At 43.9% G+C, this 17,338-nt stretch overlaps 1 protein-coding gene across 1 annotated transcript in view; it reads left to right on the top strand.

The window, feature by feature from the left end:
• Positions 1 to 16,935, top strand: part of LOC119441916 (neuroligin-4, Y-linked) — a 334,848-nt gene extending 317,913 nt beyond the window's left edge. The window contains exons 11-12 of the mRNA XM_037706579.2: positions 9,555 to 9,760; positions 14,925 to 16,935. Coding sequence (XP_037562507.1) covers positions 9,555 to 9,760; positions 14,925 to 14,961 — 243 coding nt within the window. The 3' untranslated portion in view covers positions 14,962 to 16,935. The remainder of the gene's footprint in view (positions 1 to 9,554; positions 9,761 to 14,924) is intronic.
• Positions 16,936 to 17,338: the final 403 nt, after the last annotated feature.

Raw genomic sequence — 17,338 nt, 5'->3', positions numbered from 1 at the left:
TTTTATTGTTAACTTGAAGAGAGTAGTCATAAATATGTAGTTCGGCACTCTTACATTTCAAAATGGCCATGTAGGCCGAAGTAACTGGTGTCAAATTCTTTATTAAGTTAGCTTATTATGCAAGCGGTGCCGCGAAGCGTGGTTTGCCGGCGAACCCCTCTGTGACGCAGCAGCCTGTCGTAAAATGAAACTTTTGTTGCGCTTCCTTATTCCCACGATCTGATGCCTATTAGCGACCGATGGCGGCGCTGCGAACGGCGCTGCGGTGACGTCAGTCAGGGGATCCGCCTTTGTCGTCTGCTACGCTCCGGCTATAGAATAGCTTCGTTTTCATGCGTTTTTTTCGCGCTCCAACTGCATCTCGCGTACCACGGCGCTCTCAAATTACTTTCCGTATTTTTTCTAGCTTTAGTTATATAAATACCACCATTAGGAAGACAAAATGCGCTGTATATTTAATGTGCCTGTATATCACCACCCGATGTGGTAGCCGCCCAATGGCTATGCGGTTGTGCTCGAGGTGACTGAGTCGACTCCAGCAGCGCCGGCCGCGTTTGGATGGAGGCAAAATGCGAAAACGCTCATGTATACTGAAATTTAGGTGTACTTTAAAGAACCACAGGTGGTCGAAATGAATTACGAGTCCTTCATTATGGTGTGCCTCATATTCATAGGGTGGTTCTCGTACGTAAAATTCCAGAATATTCTTGTTTTTTTATATTAAAAAATCATAACCACAGGCATCGCGCCCAGAGACAATATCTCGTGACTCCGTCATAAAAGACAGCACCGAGCTATCTTTTAAATGATAATATTAAGTAAATGATAGACTATGTAGTTTTTAAAATGAAGCATGATTTTAAATTTAAAATTTGAATTTAAAATTATAAATTTTGTCGGTTTATCTCAAACATTAGTTGCACCACGCTCTTTCATGTTTCGCAATCGTTAAGCACGATGTACACTATTTTCGTGCAAGTAAATCTCATTACACCTTTCTAATGCAAAAGTATTGTTTGTTGAGGTTAGCATATGACTATTTCTATTCTACGCACGTTCATAATATCGGAGAGCACTGGCAAGACATCCCTTTATCAGCGTAGAAATAAATATATTGTTATAAAACATGAAAACGCAGGAACATCTGCGAACGTTTTATTGCCCCTTTGTACGTCTACCCTGCCTTCCATTCCCGTCCCCCCCCCCCCTTTTTTTTTGTTCCTAGTGTGTTTAGTCTCCAGCTACTTATTGGGTCAAGTACCAGCCAGCCGGAACTTCTCAACTTTCTTAGATTTAAATACGTATGACGCGCTTACAGAACAAAGTATGTTAAAAACGGCGATCTAAGCAAAGGTTGTCACCTGTTTTTATGGCGCTAATTCTCATCACTGGAAGAACATCGCCTTAAAAATGTGCTTGCTACCCATGTTAGGAGCAAATAAAGAAAGGGTTACGCTGAGCTGACTAACTTGTAAAGGGGCGAGCTGTGTCACGTTGGAAGTAATTTATCATCAGCCTATATTTATGTCCACTGCAGGACGAAGGCCTCTCCCTGCGATCTCCAATTACCCTTGTCTTGCGCTAGCTGATTCCAACTTGCTCCAGTGAATTTCATAACTTCTTCACTCCACCTAGTTTTCTGCAGTCCTCGACTGCTGCTGTCTTTCTCTTGGTATCCATTCTGTAACCCTAGTGGTCCACCGGTTATCCATCCTACGCATTACATGGCCTGCCCAGCTCCACTTTTTCCGCTTAATGTCTACTACAATATCAGCTATCTCCGTTTGTTCTCTGATCCACACTGCTCTCTTACTGTCTCTTAACGTTAGGCCTAACATATTTCGTTCCATCACTCTTTGTACGGTCCTAAACTTGTTCTCCAGCTTCTTTGTTAACCTCCAAGTTTCTGTCTCATATGTTAGCACCAGTAGAATGCAGTGATTGTACACTTTTCTTTTCAACGACAGTGATAATCTCCCAGTAAGGATTTGGTAATGCCTGCCGTATGCACTCTAGCCCGATTTTATTCTTGTATAAATTTCTTTCTCATAATCAGGGTCCCCTGTGAGTAATTGAGCTAGATAAACGTACTCCTTTACAGACTCTAGTGGATGACTGGCGATCCTGAATTCTTGTTTTCTTGTCAGGCTATTGAACATTACCTTCGTCTCCTGCATATTTATCTTCAAACCCACTCTTACACTCTCTCGGTTAAGGTCCTCAATCGTTTACTGTAATTCGCCCCCATTGTTGCTGAATAGGACAATGTCATCTGCAAACCGAAGGTTGCTGAGATATTCGCCATTGATTCTCACTCCTAAGCCTTCCCAGTCTAAGAGCTTGAATACTTCTTCTCAGCATGCAGTGAATAGCATTATAGAGATTGTGTCTCCTTGCCTGACCCCATTCTTGATAGGTAACTTTCTACTTTTCTGGTGGATATATTTGCCAATATATTCACGTATGCATCCTGTACTTCTTGGTTGCGTAATGCCTCTATGACTGCTGGTATCTCTACTGAATCAAATGCTTTTTCATAATCTATGAATGCCATATAGAGACGTTCATTGTACTCCGCATATTTCTCTATTACCTGATTGATGACATGGATATGATGCATCGGTAGAATATCACTTTCTGAAGCCAGTCTGTGCTCTTGGTTGGCTGAAGTCAAGTGTTGCCCTGGTTCTATGTGAAATTACCTCGGTTAATATTTTATACAATACGGAAAGCAAGCTAATGTATCTATAATTATTCAATTCTTTAACGTCTCTCTTCTTATGGATGAGCATAATGTTGGCGTTCTTCCAGCTTTCTAGTGCACGTGAAGTCGTGAGGCATTGCCTATTAAGGGTCGCAAGCTTTTGAAGTATGATATCTCCTCCATCCTTGATTAAGTCGACTGTTATTCCATCTTCTCCATCAGCTTTTCCCCTGGTCATGTCTTTCAAGGCCCTTCTACCTTCATTGCTAGTTATAGAAGGGGCCACTGTATCCTGTTCATCACTATTTCGAATGAAAGTAGCTTGGCTGCTCTGGGAACTGTACAGGTCAGTATAGAATTCTTCCGCTGCTTTTACTATGTCATCGAAATTGCTGATGATATTACCCTGCTTATCTTTGTGTGCATACATTTGGCCTTGTCCTATGCTTAGTCTTCTTCTCACTGATTTCATGCTGCGTCCATATTTTACTGCTTCCTCAATCTGCTACCCTCAATGTTATAATTTCAGATATCCCTTATTTTCTTCTTGTTGATCAATTTCGACAGTTCAGCGGATTCTATCTGATCTCTCAAGTTTGACACTTTCATGTTTTACCGTTTCTTTATTAGTTCCTGTGTTACTTGGGAGAGCATACCTACTGGTTGCCTTGGTGCATTATTTCGCACTTCAATTGCTGCTTCTGAGATCAGACTATTTACGGTTTCATTCATTACCTCTGTGTTGCCTTCATTTTCCTGTTCTAAAGCTGCATATTTGTTTGCGAGCACCAGCCTGAATTGGTCTGCTTTTACCCTTACTGCGTCTAGGTTGGCGGTTTCTTCTTGACTAATTTTATTCTTTCTCTCTTCAAATTGAGAGACCCATGCCTATGGTCACTGCACTTTACCCTACCTAACACTTCTACATCCTGCACGATGCTGAGATCGGCAGAGAGTATGAAATCTCTTTCATTCCTTGCTTCTCCATTAGGGCTTTTCTCGGTCCACGTCTTGTTGCTGCGCATCATGAAGAAGGTATTCATTATTCGGAGCCGATTCCTTTCTGCAAATTCTACTAACATATCTCGTCTAGTGTTCCTAGAATCGATGCCGTAGCTGCCAATTGCTTGCTCGCCAGCCTGCTTTTTCCCCACTTTTGCTTTGAAGTCGCCCATGACTACTGTATACTGAGTTTGCACCTTCCTCATTGCTAATTCAACATCTTCATAAAACTGTTCTATTTCTTCATCATCGTGACGGGAGGTTGGGGCGTAGGCTTGTACAACCTTCATTCTATACCTCCTATCAGCTTTATTACGACGACTGCTACCCTCTCTTTATAGCTGTAGAATTCATCAATGTTGCCTGCTATGTACTTATGGACTAGAAATCCTACTCCAAATTCTCTCCTATCTGGAAGACCTCTGTAGCAGAGGACGTGGCCATTATTCAGCACTGTATAAGCCTCACCATTTCTTCTCACCTCCCTAAGGCCAATAATATCCCCGGCAATACCTGATAATTCTTCAAATAGCCCTGCAAAACTAGCCTCACTCGATAGGGTGCGCATGTTGAACGTTGCCAGGTTCAGTTTTCATTGGTGGCCTGTCCGGACCCAGAGATTCTTAGCACCCTCTGCTGCGTCACAGGTCTGACCGCCGCCTTGGTCAGTTGCTCCGCGGCCGCTGGGGAGTGAGGGCCATGGGTAAATTTTAGAAGTCATTAGGAAGGTAGCGGCCGAATACTGCACCAGGGAGGCCAATTCCTGTTCTGGTGAGGGAGTGACTTTGTTGAAGCTTAGTGGGCCTTCCTAATTTGGTTGCACCTTGACTAGTATAGCCCCACTAGCTCTCGGGGACATTTTTTTCGCCGGTGTCAGGCGCCACTCTGTGCCTGAAAATGTAGTGGACTGGAGGAGGATTCGGATTTACGACATTCAGATTGCTATACTAAAAAAATCGAACAGAAAATTACCCTAAATAAATGGTCATTGAAGTACCATATGCGGCACAAACGCCATGAACTGTCTGTTCATACTCTACATCCGTTATTAGCGCACGTAATATTGCCACTGAGAGGCTTGTTGACTTCACGGATGTACTATCAGACTCACTCTCACTTGACGGTCAAAACTCGTGCGGTCATACTCGGTCAAACATAAAATATTGAACAGAACACTCCACGTCTATGCATACAACACCAAAATCCTCCAACTTAACTGCAGAATGACCCTAAATAATCGATAATTGAAATGTTATATGTTCGTAGTCTACATCCGTTATTAACGCACGTAATGGGCCACTGAGAGCCTCGTTGACTTCACGGATGTACTATCAGTGTCGCTCTCACTTTGCGGTCAAAACTCTTGCGTGCGACTCACGCATTAAAAAAGAAACTTGCGCAAATTACGCGTTCAAGACTACAAGAAGATTCGCGCTTATTTGTAAATACTTCCACGCACTAAATGAAACTCAAATGCTGCTGTCTTCTAAATGCACGTGCAAGACACGCACAGCCTTAGAAATACCCTTACATAATACGTCGAAGAGAAAAGAAATCTGTAGATTATACCATTACTGAAAGCGATCCGTGCAGCCCGTTTCTAAGGCGCGGTACTCTCTACGTGCGTGCGGGAACAACGATCCGGCGATTTCGAAAAACAGCTGAAGTAGACTGCATAATAACCAGTATCTAACCTGATACAGTGTTATTTTCAGAACTCGCGAAATCCGAAAAGAAAGTCATAGTTTAACGGAAACTCACGCGAACTATCTACATATCTCTGCAAAAAAAAAAAAAAAAAAACTCACCGACGCTTTTCTTTCTCGAGCGTTCAGCTGTCACGTTTTCTTGAAAGCAAACATCAAATTAACTCGAAAATGTATCTGCCTCTACCACGATCAGAAGAGACCAACACTGCCCTCTGCCTAACAGAACGTTCCTAAACCACAAAGTTTTTCCAAAGTATCTTCAGAGAAATGAATAATAATTAATGCAACTTACCAAACGTGCCTCTAAATAAAAGCACTACTGTCAAACAAAACACGACTTATCATGAACTCGCGCAGAAGCGTCGCTCATCAACTTGCGGAACTTGCGCGCCAGTTTTTTATGCACCCCCAAACTTAGGTTGGCTGAACCCAAATTGGATGTTGGCGCACCCCCAATTTCAGATGGCCTACCCTTATGTAAGTTGACCCACACCACATTTTACCCCCAAATTGAAATTTCCCCCTATATTTCGAGCTGGCGCACCCCAAGCTTCAAATTGGCCCAACCCCGAATTTCAAGTTGGCCCACCCTAACATGTAAGTTGACCCACCCCCAAATTTTAAGTTGGCTTACCCTCAAATTTAGGTTGGCGCATCAGAAATATCAAGTTGGCCCCCTCGAAACCTAAGTTGACTCACCTCCAAATTTCAATTGGCTCACCTCCAAGTTTCCCAAATTTCAAGTTGACCCAACCCCAATTTGCACGTTGACCCACCCCCAATTTCAGTTGGCCCACCCCTACTCTTAGCTTTCCCATGCATTTTCTATGTAGCCCTATGCATCCATATGGGTATTCTCGGTGATATATTTTTTTCATTTGTTCCTTATTCTTTATGAAGCTTCCGATCATCTACATTTACACTATTATAACGAATAAATGTCTTTGCAAATTATGCATTTTTGAGCAGATACAAGGCACTACACTTTTTTCGTGACAGGGCTGGGTATTTGCCAAAGATTGTTTATGCATTAAAATAGTCACTTGATTGATCGTGTGAACCCCTATTACGATTACGGCGCACAGCCAATGCGTTTAGTACCAATTTCCCCACATTGTTACTCACTTTGAGGCGAAGCATGCTTTACAAGCGCGGAGTATGCATTGGTGCATTTAATTAACGGACAACTTCGTCAGCACGTTACTCGATGTGCCGGGCCCCTACGATGCTCTGTCAAGCAAATTAAATAAGATAATTTGAACCTGGGATATGGTAGTTGTAAAAAATCTACATTGGAGGTATATTTGAGAAGGAAACAGAACAAATGCTATAGTGAAGAGTTGTAGTCGGATATTTGTTGAACATATGTCCATTATCGCCTCTATATAACAAAATAACTAAAGCATGATTCGGCCATCTACCCTTCACTGAAAAGTGAAAAGTAAAAATAAGAACGCTGTCGATACATTTATGTATCCGACTGTAATGTGGGCTCGAAGTGCCATATACATGCCCACACTGCATTAGCAAACCATATTCTACCTATCGAATGCTGAAACCAAGGACAAGTAACATCAATATTGTAACTGCGACTAGCTGCGTGATGTCCGCTACTATGAGTGGTGGAAATTCCCGATAGAAATATCTACAATGCTTCTTTAAGGGAAACGTTAGAGCTAACGTAACAGAATTTCGAGCCACTGTTAGACGCGCTAAAGCTGATGTTTGAGCAATGTTATAATGAGTGTGTAAGACAATTACGTCCGTTTTTGGAAACCACGAAGCTTTGAATAATTGCGCTTTGTAGGCCCATGAGCATCAGCAGTGCGTCTTGTTTTTTATAATGAAGAGTTACGCAAGATATCTATGTAAACACAAGTGATCGCCCATATGGCAAGACGAACGCACATGGATCGCTCTTATTAGTTCAGATGATCTGCATCTTAACAATGCTCTTGCTTGAGCATACACCCCAATGGGTGCGCTCTAGAGCAGGAACGCATTCAGTGCCGCGAACATCGCGAGAACAGAAACTATGCATAAAATGGTCTATATATATGAACGTTCTTGAAATTCAGCTTCAGATTGCTGAAATATTGACGGGTTTTGGCAATATCATACACGGCACGAAATGGGGCGTGACCGAATGAAACCTAGTTTGCGTGCAGAACGTTCACCGACGTTAGGCTTTTCCTACGCGGTATGCAAGCGACATAAGGCATCTGCCAGTTTAATTATTTTAGTCATAAAGAACACAACGTAAACCTCCTGAACGTCTTTAAAAAAACGTACTGCTTCTCCGTCTGTGACACCTAAACATTCCTACATGCTGGCATGCTGCATTGTTATGTCATTCCAACATCCTCATCCTATTTTCATGAAGCCGTATTCTCAACCCAGAAGAAACCCCAATGTGATATAGCTGATATTTTATAGCACACCAGTCTACTTCGTAGGGTGTCAGTTTAGCTCGTATGAGGCTAATCTAGAAGCCGGGCGGAGTTGATAAAAGCTGCACTCCTGCCCCTGGCTTAGAGAAGAAAACTTACTTTTTCTCTTGCAGTTAGTTACGTCACGTGAAGAGTTTGGAGAGTTTCTACTTGTGCCAATCCTGCCATCTCTGAATCTGAAATTAGCACACTGAGCGTCAAATTTTATTTCGACTATATCTGAAGAAAAGTGGTCTGAAAATATAAACTCAACAGAGTTAATTGTCATTGAATACGATTGTATTTAGGTTATTAATATAAACACAACCCTACTCGGAATACGTAAAACGGCTTTTAACAATTTTATGTTATTGCGTATTTACTAACTTAAATCATTCACAAAAATTGTGTTGGTCAAAGCACATATAGTATGTGCAGAAGTAGCAATTGCATCGGTGCCATAGCCTTTCATTAAATTTACGGATAGCCATCATCATCCTCAGCCTATATTTATGTCCATTGCAGGACGAAGGCCTCTCCCTGCAATCTCCACCTACACTTGTCTTGCGCTAGCTGATTCCAACTTGCACCTGTAAATTTCGTAACTTCATTACCTCACCTAGTTTTCTGCAGTCCTCAACTGCACTTCCCTTTTCTTGGTACACATTCTCTAACTCCAATTATGCACCGGTTATCCATCCTGCGCATTATATGGCCTGCTCAGATCTATGCTTTCTCTTAATGTCAATTAGATTATCGGCTATCCCCGTTTGCTCTCTGATCCACACCACTCCCTTCCTGTCTCTTAACGTTAGGCCTAACATTTTTCGTGCCATCGCATTTTGTGCGGTCTTCAACTTGTTCTCGAGCTTCTTTGTTAGCCTCCAAGTTTCTGCCCCATATTTTAGCACCGGTAGAATGCAATTTACGGATAGTTAAGCATTGATTGCCCTTTGTACACACCCAATGTTGCCTGAAAAGGCGCACCAGGTCTGCAAGACTCCTCCTGTGAAACCGGTGACTAGTCTCTTCTCAAATTTCGTACCATTTTGCATATAGTTAATATCTAACTTTGTTTATGAACATTACTTACCCCTCCCCCCAGATCAACCCCTCCCCCCCCCCACCCCCCCAGTTTGGTGTACAATAAATCAGAGGTGTGTGTCGTCTGTGGCGATGCCACTAAGTACACGTCGATTCTACAACAACTCAATGGTGGCGCCCTCTGTTAGTGCTAAGGTGAACACTGGGCTTTCACCGCAGCCGTCACCATGCCGTGACAAGTGGTGGCGACGTTCTATTGCAGCGGAATAAAACGAAGTTCGAGTGACGTCACCGCCGATGACATCCACTTCGGATTTATGGCGGATGGGGTAATGCACGCTAACGTGGGAATAAAGCGAGCTTCATGCAAAATAGTACGTCTTCGAGAAATTTTAGCGGAGTTCAGCAAACAGTTTTGCATTAAGAATCATGCATACCTGGCATTTCTATTTCACAACACTCCGTATACAGTGAGAGGAAAGAAGCCGTTTGAGAGATACGCATGAGATTGGGATAAGCTCAGAAGGATTAGTGACCGTGCAATAGGCGCCAAAGATTTTAAGACTGGTAAAGCCAACATGCGGACTTTTCATCCTGCCACCTCAGCCTGAATATACGCTTTTCTATGCCTTCATAATGTAGCACTGCTGGGCGCCGCTGGTGCAGGTGCCTCCGAAGCCGAACAGCCTCCTCCCGTCGGACCATCCGGAAGCCCAGCCCTTGCTCCCGCTGTCGGCGTCCGCGCGGGTTCTATCACCAGGCGCGCACGCCACGCTTCTGAGGCATCACCAGCATCAGCAGCAGCAGCATCAACAGCAGCAGCAACAACAGACACAGCAGGTCCCGGGCCACAACACTCAGGAGCTGTGCGTGTGAGTACGTAGACGCACCTTCCATTCCATCACCTTCCTTCGCCGTTCTTGTCCGCCCTTCCCCGTAAACACTTCGTCCGATATGTATTACTCAGCTTTTCTTGAAAAAAAAAAAACCCAGAAAGATGGAGCATATGTCGAATCTAATGTCGTTCAGAGCTTGTAAGAGAGAGAGAGAGCAAGGAGAGGAAAGGCAGGGAGGTCAACCAGAAGAGCGTCCGGTTTGCTACCCTGCACTAGGGGTGAGGGAAAGGGGGAATAGACAGAGTAAAATAGGGAGAGAATGAGTACTTAGTACACGTGGGACGATGTACAGGGACACTATAGGCGGTCTCTTAAACCGGTTCTAATGCACGCATCGCTTTTTGTGCCAGTGACGGGTGTAGCCACGGTCCGAATATCTTTGACTCAGAGAACGGTCTCAAGTCCAGTCGGTTTAAAGTGGTCCTGAGAGAGAAGCGTTGTACGTCGTAGCGAGGACAGGTACACAATAGAGCTTGTAAGATCGTTCCTATCTATAGGGGCTTGCGATTATGAAGGCAGACGGCGTCCCTTTGGTTTTTTCCAATGCTTCTAAAGCTTTTCAAAAGAATGCTTCTCATGAGGAGCGGTTTTTATAACACAACAGCTTTGAAGCATTCGAGCGAAATTGCTCCCATGTCTCCAATATTTGAACTCCTTCAGCGACATTTACCGTTTTTCATAGATAAGATATATTCAGACCAAATTCGTGGTCTCCTGGCATGTTTCGCAAATCCTTTATTGTTCTTAACAAATCCACAAACGCTGATGGTCTAGTCCAATCAACTGGCTGCTCAACTTGTACAAGCCTAAAAACCATCATAATTTTCTAGTTCAATCACAGATAAAAAGCTTTCGCATACCATCGAGTGTACAGTTCCAAGCAAGATGTGATCCATTTTCTGATAAGCGTCGCCTTTAATGATGAGGACATTGTCGTAGTTAGCATTTATAGCCACGGCGCTGGCGTGCAAACTCAAAGTACTTTTTGCCCACTCTAATAGCTGCATTCATTATGTCCCTAAAAAGCACTATGATCTTGTCTTAGCAGTTGTGAGTGTAGGTATATTGTTACATAGAAGCTTTTGATTTGCTGAGTTTTTCACAAAGGGCCACTATGAGGCTTATGAGATTTTATCTTTGTATTTAAGCGTTTAAGGGCTTGCTAGTCAACAAGTACATAGATGCCACGCCTCGCATACCTCACAAAATATGAGCGTTGTCAGAGCTTGGTTGCATTTACCAGCTAGTAAGACGAACATTTATTTTCTTTGCGTGTTAATTCGGATGCTTTACAGTGTGGAGAAACGAGAGCTTTAATGGGAGAATTTTATAGAGTAAGTATCGTCATACCTGCCGTTAACGTTGACATAGTTCCCGGCCCATCTTTTTCTTCGTAATATCGAGACTTGCATATAGAAATCCGGCATTTATAATAGCTCCTCCTGTCGCTGCAAGTCAAGCTGTCGACACAAAGTTCAAGCACTTGTCATAAGTTTTTCCTGTTAGTCATGTTCTTATCATGCCCACTAAAGTTAATTAGATACATTCCCTCTAATCACGTGCTCGAAAAAAAAAACAAATGAGTTGATGGACCTTCACTTGCCAAGTCAGGCACGACAGAGCAAATCGCACAGTTATCCTCCTCTCTCCACATCCTGCTTTTCGAAAACTGTAGCGCCCTTTTACTCCTCCTGCATCTACCTACCAAACCCCCTCCGTTCCTCTGACATCACCACCCATAATTTCACCAAAGCACGTGTTGCTGCTTAAAGCATCGTTTCGCGTGTGCGCCGTCGACGGCTCATTCCGTCAGAAGCAGCCTCACGTGGTTACACTCAATGCACTGAGCACTGAAATTCTGAACGCCATCAGAGCCACACACGGTGGCAGCAGCAGCATCGGTGAGGAGGATGTGAGAGGAGGCAACCGGCGATCGATATAGGCGCGCGCGCGTGAGAAATCTACACTGGGCCGCCCATAGGCATCGACAGCAGCACAAGCAAGTGCACGAATGGGGCGTGGCGAGGCAGACTGCACTTTGTTTCACGTTTACGTGCTGGCTGCTTTCGGCTACATATACATGAAGAAAAAAGAAAAGAGATTTCTTACTATGATCATTCTGTCTTTTCCCATTCGCTTTATGCTAGTCATTAATGTAACGGCATCAGTACGTTGTGCCCACGTGATCAATGGAAGCTTTTTCTTGTCTTACAGGTTGCACGCCTCTGTAATTTAGCAGAAACGTAAGGCACATACACCCATTATTTTCCCCTTACCTTTTTTTCCAACTCTCCGATCGACCTGCAGCGTTGCCTCATGCGGATGCAGCGTTCTTTGGGTAGCAGAAGAACGAAAAACTATAGATGCGATCATTTGATAAATCTGAGGTGGTGCTACCTTTTGGTGAGCAATTTATAGGAGAAGCTGCGAGTATTCTTCTGAAAATTTTACGTGCAGTACGCATCATACATTTCGTTCGCGTAATTGTTCCGAATTTCGCGCTTGTTTCTTTACAATGTCACATGGTATAGAGCTTTATTACGGCGGTGCTAATGTGTAGTGTCTGAACTTATGAAACCCTTTCTGGTATTAACGGACGCATTCTCAGACACAGAAAATACGTTTCAAAATAACTTGGGTACTAAACTGCGTCATTTACTGCGACAGTTGATAAACGCCTTTGTGCCTCTCACGACAGACATGCGAAAGACGTCAGTTTTATATTAAGGTGCAAAGCCGCTGGAGATATAAAGAACGAATCAATTCGTGTGTGCGATGAGCTTGTCATTTTTGTATCTTATTCTCTAGCCATTAAAATTAGTCAATCTACATAACAAGAAAGACAGGAGATAAGCCCCAAAAAGTTAAAGCATTTCCAACTTTCATATCTCATGGTCAGAAGGAGGCCATGGTTCATTATTGGAAGAAATAATAAAGACTTACGCGCCGCGCATTCTACTTTCTTGCGAAGGTTACTATGCGAGCAGGCACAGAAACACTGCTTTCTTTCATTGTCGGAGCAGTTCTTGCTACTACAGATGATGGCAACCATGAGCCAAGAAGTTGTGAACCACGAAGAGGAACACTGAGATTATTCACGACATATTTGTCGTGGCAATCACAGGTCAATTATCTACAATACACGTTGCATTCTTTTATGGGTATACATAACAGCTCTAGGGAGAGGCCTTCGTCCTGCAGTGGATATAAAAATAGGCTGATGATGGTAACAGCTCTGGGTATACAACAGCTCTCGTCACTTAAGGAAATGTTATCTGCACCAACGCAAAGTTCCCTAGTATGATCTTAGATCTTGTCGTCACCACAGAACCAATTTTGTTACTCGAGCAGCCAATCCTGCTGTATGTAGTGGCATGCTGCTTCTAAAAGGCGTTCGATCGGGACGAAATGAAGCTGTGTCCTCGTGGCAAGACGTCTAGCTCATAATATACTTTTTCTGGAAATTTGACGCATTGTCGTTTCCCCTTCTCACATTAGAAATATCACCTTTTTTTTGTCCCACATATTATGATGTACTCATGAAAATACCGAGCGCGACACTTTGAAAGCCCCTTTCCCGTCAATCATCTCTGATATCACTCTTGAACCTGTACTGTCGTCTTTTGCCTAGTGTTGACGATGATGAATGTATTGATAAAGAACAGTAAGAATACTTCAACCTTGTTTGAATACGTTGCTTGTGCGACGCATGTCCTTCGTGTACCAATGCCATGCGTCAAAATGAGAAAGCGCGTTTCCCTTTTGTCTCTCTACCGACCGTAGTGGCTCATTGGAACAAGTGCGGCTGCTGTGCACTAGATAAATGATTTCATTCACGGCTGCGGCGGCTACATTTAGATCAGGGAAGCACGAAAAAGAAAAAAAAAGGCTCGTTTACCGAATAAACCATGCGCACTAAATAACCCGAGGTGTTCAATATTGCCATGGAGCCTTCCATTACGTTGCCTCCTATAACTTGAATGTTGCTTTGAGACGTTAAGCATCTCCAATAATCACCTTTCTGGCTATCAAGGTACAGTGACACCCGCTTTGAAGGTTGAAGCGTTAGCATCGATCGTTTCAGCAGCTGTTTCGGCGGCGGGCGCTTCCGCCACGGCGGAGACGAGACTAGACAATGCTACCGGGTCTTCTCTCCATTCTTTACTGTTCCTGGCAGCAGTCATGACTCGGGCTCAGATAAACCCGTTATTTTTCCCAGTGTGCTTTTTAGTGTATTTTAAAAATTTTACTCTGGAGTTCTACGTGCAAAAACCACGATTTCATTATGAGGCACGCCGTGGTGAGGGACTAATTAATTATGGCCACCTGGGGTTCTTTAACGTGCACCCGATGCACGCTACACGGGCGTGCATTTAGTTATTACCACCGTGAAGTGCAATTGCACATTTTCTCAAAGCAGCCAGCAGTGGCGTCATTTCAATCATTCAGGCATTTTGATATAATGGCCGAATCATAACAGTCTCCTTCAGAGATTGCCAATACGTCTGAACGAGAGGGGTCGGCAAAATGGGGAGGGGGGGGGGGGAAGAGAAAGGAACCGACCATAATTTCGTCTCTGCCACGTAGCAAACGCGTATTGAAAGCATAGTTACAGAAACAGTCGATGATCGCGTTCCCACCTTCATATCTTGCGTGAATGTACAGCACCTTTACTCAGCCATTGAAAAGAAAAGCACTTTTCCCCTCACTGTTCATTTAATAGGAATTACCGAGGGCCATGAGGTCGTGTATTTGTCTGATAGTAAATTAAAATAAATTGTGGGGCTTTACGTGTAAAAACCACGATTTGATTACGAGGCACGCTGATGGGGGGAACTTCGGAATAATTTGAACCACCTGGGGTTCTTTAACCCGCACCTGAATCAAACTACACGGATGTTTTCGCATTTCGCCTTGTACGATGTTAGAGTCGAAGCTGTCGAATAAAGAATTGGTGTCAATTATGGTCGGTTGCGGGCACGACGCCTCACTGACAGTGGCAGTGAATGGCTGACGTCGGCACGCTTGAACAGCGAGGAGCAGGTACACGAATGCGTGATATTGTGCACTTCTGCAACCTCCACTCCTTCATCCCTCTTCTTCATCGCTTTTCTTTTTTTTTCTTTCATTCCATTACCAGTGGTTTCCGGGACCGGAGGGAAGAGACAACGGTCTAGCATCGGTGTTGGTGGCGCGGTGGCCTTCCGGGCGCAGACTGTGGCGAGGAGTTGAGCTGGGCACCAGCGGCTCTAGAGAAACAATAACCGACTGACTCGGCCGAACACTCCCACTTGGCTTTCCCGCGCCACCGGCGCGAGGGGGTCTTGAGCCGCGGAATAGGACTCACGCCCCATCCATACATTCTTCTTTCGCCTTCGAGGAAACAGTAGAACTCTCAGAGAAAAGTGTGACGGTGGAGGCGGGAGCAACTTTTTTTTTTTTTTTTTGCCCACTATGCTTCCTCCCTCTCGAAGACTACCGCCGCCGCTAGACTGCGTACTACGAGTGCACCGTCACTGTTGTGGTTGCGGCGGTCAGACGTGTTGTGCGTGTACGCGCGCGCGCGCGCGTGTGTGTGTGTTTGTGTGCGATTACCATTCGACGTGTCTCGCGCTGGAGTGCGTTGTGTGCTCTTCCTGTTTGGCTCGACCGACGCGCGTGTGTTCCGGCTGTGTGCAGAGTGTGCGCGCTCTGTTACGTGGTTCTTCCGAGACCAACGACGGAAGAAGGTGGCTGCTAATGAGCCGCTGTGATGGGCATACGGCTTTGCCACCGAACACTTCCTTGTAATGGTTTCCTGCTTTGTTTTAGTGACGATGTGCGTTGTTTTTTTTTTCCTCCTCTTTCGGAACGCTGCTTTTGCGGCCTGTGTGCGCAGGTTGCTGACAGGACCGTGCACCACCTCTCGTTTATCGTTCCTTTTTGTCTTCCCTGTGCGTCTGCCAGCCACACAAAACGCTGCGGAAACCATGGACAGAAGGGTGCCCTAAGAGACCGGATCACAAGCCCGCTAACGTTGCTTTTTTTCTCCTTTTGTTACACTTAAGCGGCGACGTGACTGCCGTTCCTGCAAAGTATGATGGTTGCTTTTATACCACCGCTCACATTACGTGCTTCGTGGGCCTGACAGCCCGTGAATCTACAGAAATATGTGTGAGAAGGAAAACATTGCTGGTCACCCTTTCAACCTCTTCAGAGATTGAGAATGTGAGATAACAAAAGATAGATATAGGCTGCCCTCCTTCCACCATCATTTTTTTTGTCGTTCCAGAGTTGAAGACTCTACGGTATCTCAGGGGTCGCGAGCGGTACCACGGGTTTGTGTAGTGTGTGAGAGACTTGTGACGGCCATGTTCAAATAAATAAATAAAGCGCCATGCCCGGATTGACATTTAGGTTGTTAATTGATTCAGTTACACGTTGTTGAGAGATAGTTACTACAATAACAGAGTGGATGGATCTCACGCACTTCTGCATCTAACTTTCTTCTCTGAATCTTCGCTGAGAAACTTTGGTGAGAAGAGGAAAACGAACTATTGAAAATAGAGCGCACTTTCAAGAGGTGCAAGCCGTGTGACTTAGGTGGTACGAGAGAAGACGTGTACACAGAACCTTGTTAATCTGTAGAATATGCCAGTCGCCCTCTTTTATATCATCTTTAAAATCAATTTACGCTCATGCGTCCATACAAAACATGTCTATCGAAGTACCTCGTTTGAAGAATTCTCGTAATTTTACAGTACCTTCTGGTGAAAGCAACGTTGCAAATTTCGTCTCAATATGGCCTTCTTTTTTCTTTGGTGTTTTGAAAACTTCTTGATGGAAAAATTTTCCCTCTGAGTACCTGCGTCGCCTCCTAATTTGCAGACACATCCTGCCTTATGTGTTAGATTTGTACATAATTTACTGGAATACTGAAGTAACTGGAAGATCAATATGCTTGTAGGTACATGATACTGGTCACATGAGTGCTGTTTGTTCACTTCGCCTTTATCGATCACAAATAGAAACTGATGGTTTTACTTATGAAACACAAAGAACATAACACACTAGACGCCAAAATAAGATTGATGCTGCATTAACTTATCATGTTTTGTGTTCGTAATCGGCATGGAGTACCGAATGTCACCAATAAAGCACCCTTTCTTGCAGTGCGAGCGTTTCCAAGAAAGCAGACGTCATCTACTTTGGAGCGTATCTTCTTTTCATGTTCCCTATAGAAAAGCGTACGGTATCTTTTCGACTGTACAAAATAATAAAGCTTCTAATTATGGGAATGGAACCGACGATCGTCGTGGCTGAACAGAGGAACCTGAGAAATCAAGAAACTTTCTTCATGCGCCAAGCATTGACACACTAACAACTGCCCAGCAATTTTATTGAGCTGTTAAATAAAACTGTCAGTAGAACAATGCATTAACGCAGCATAAATGTTAGATAGAATGATATAGTTGAATCATGCCTTACTTCGCAAGCAGCCAAATTCCCGCGGACCAATGGTAAAATCGATAAGCTGTAGCCACTATTGTACAAAATAGAACATTAGAAGTAATT

This window comes from Dermacentor silvarum, chromosome 2 (genome assembly GCF_013339745.2).
Source record: "Dermacentor silvarum isolate Dsil-2018 chromosome 2, BIME_Dsil_1.4, whole genome shotgun sequence".
Lineage (NCBI taxonomy): Eukaryota > Metazoa > Arthropoda > Arachnida > Ixodida > Ixodidae > Dermacentor > Dermacentor silvarum.
The sequence above is the reverse complement of the archived record's forward strand: the minus strand, read 5'-3'. Positions and strand labels throughout refer to the sequence as shown.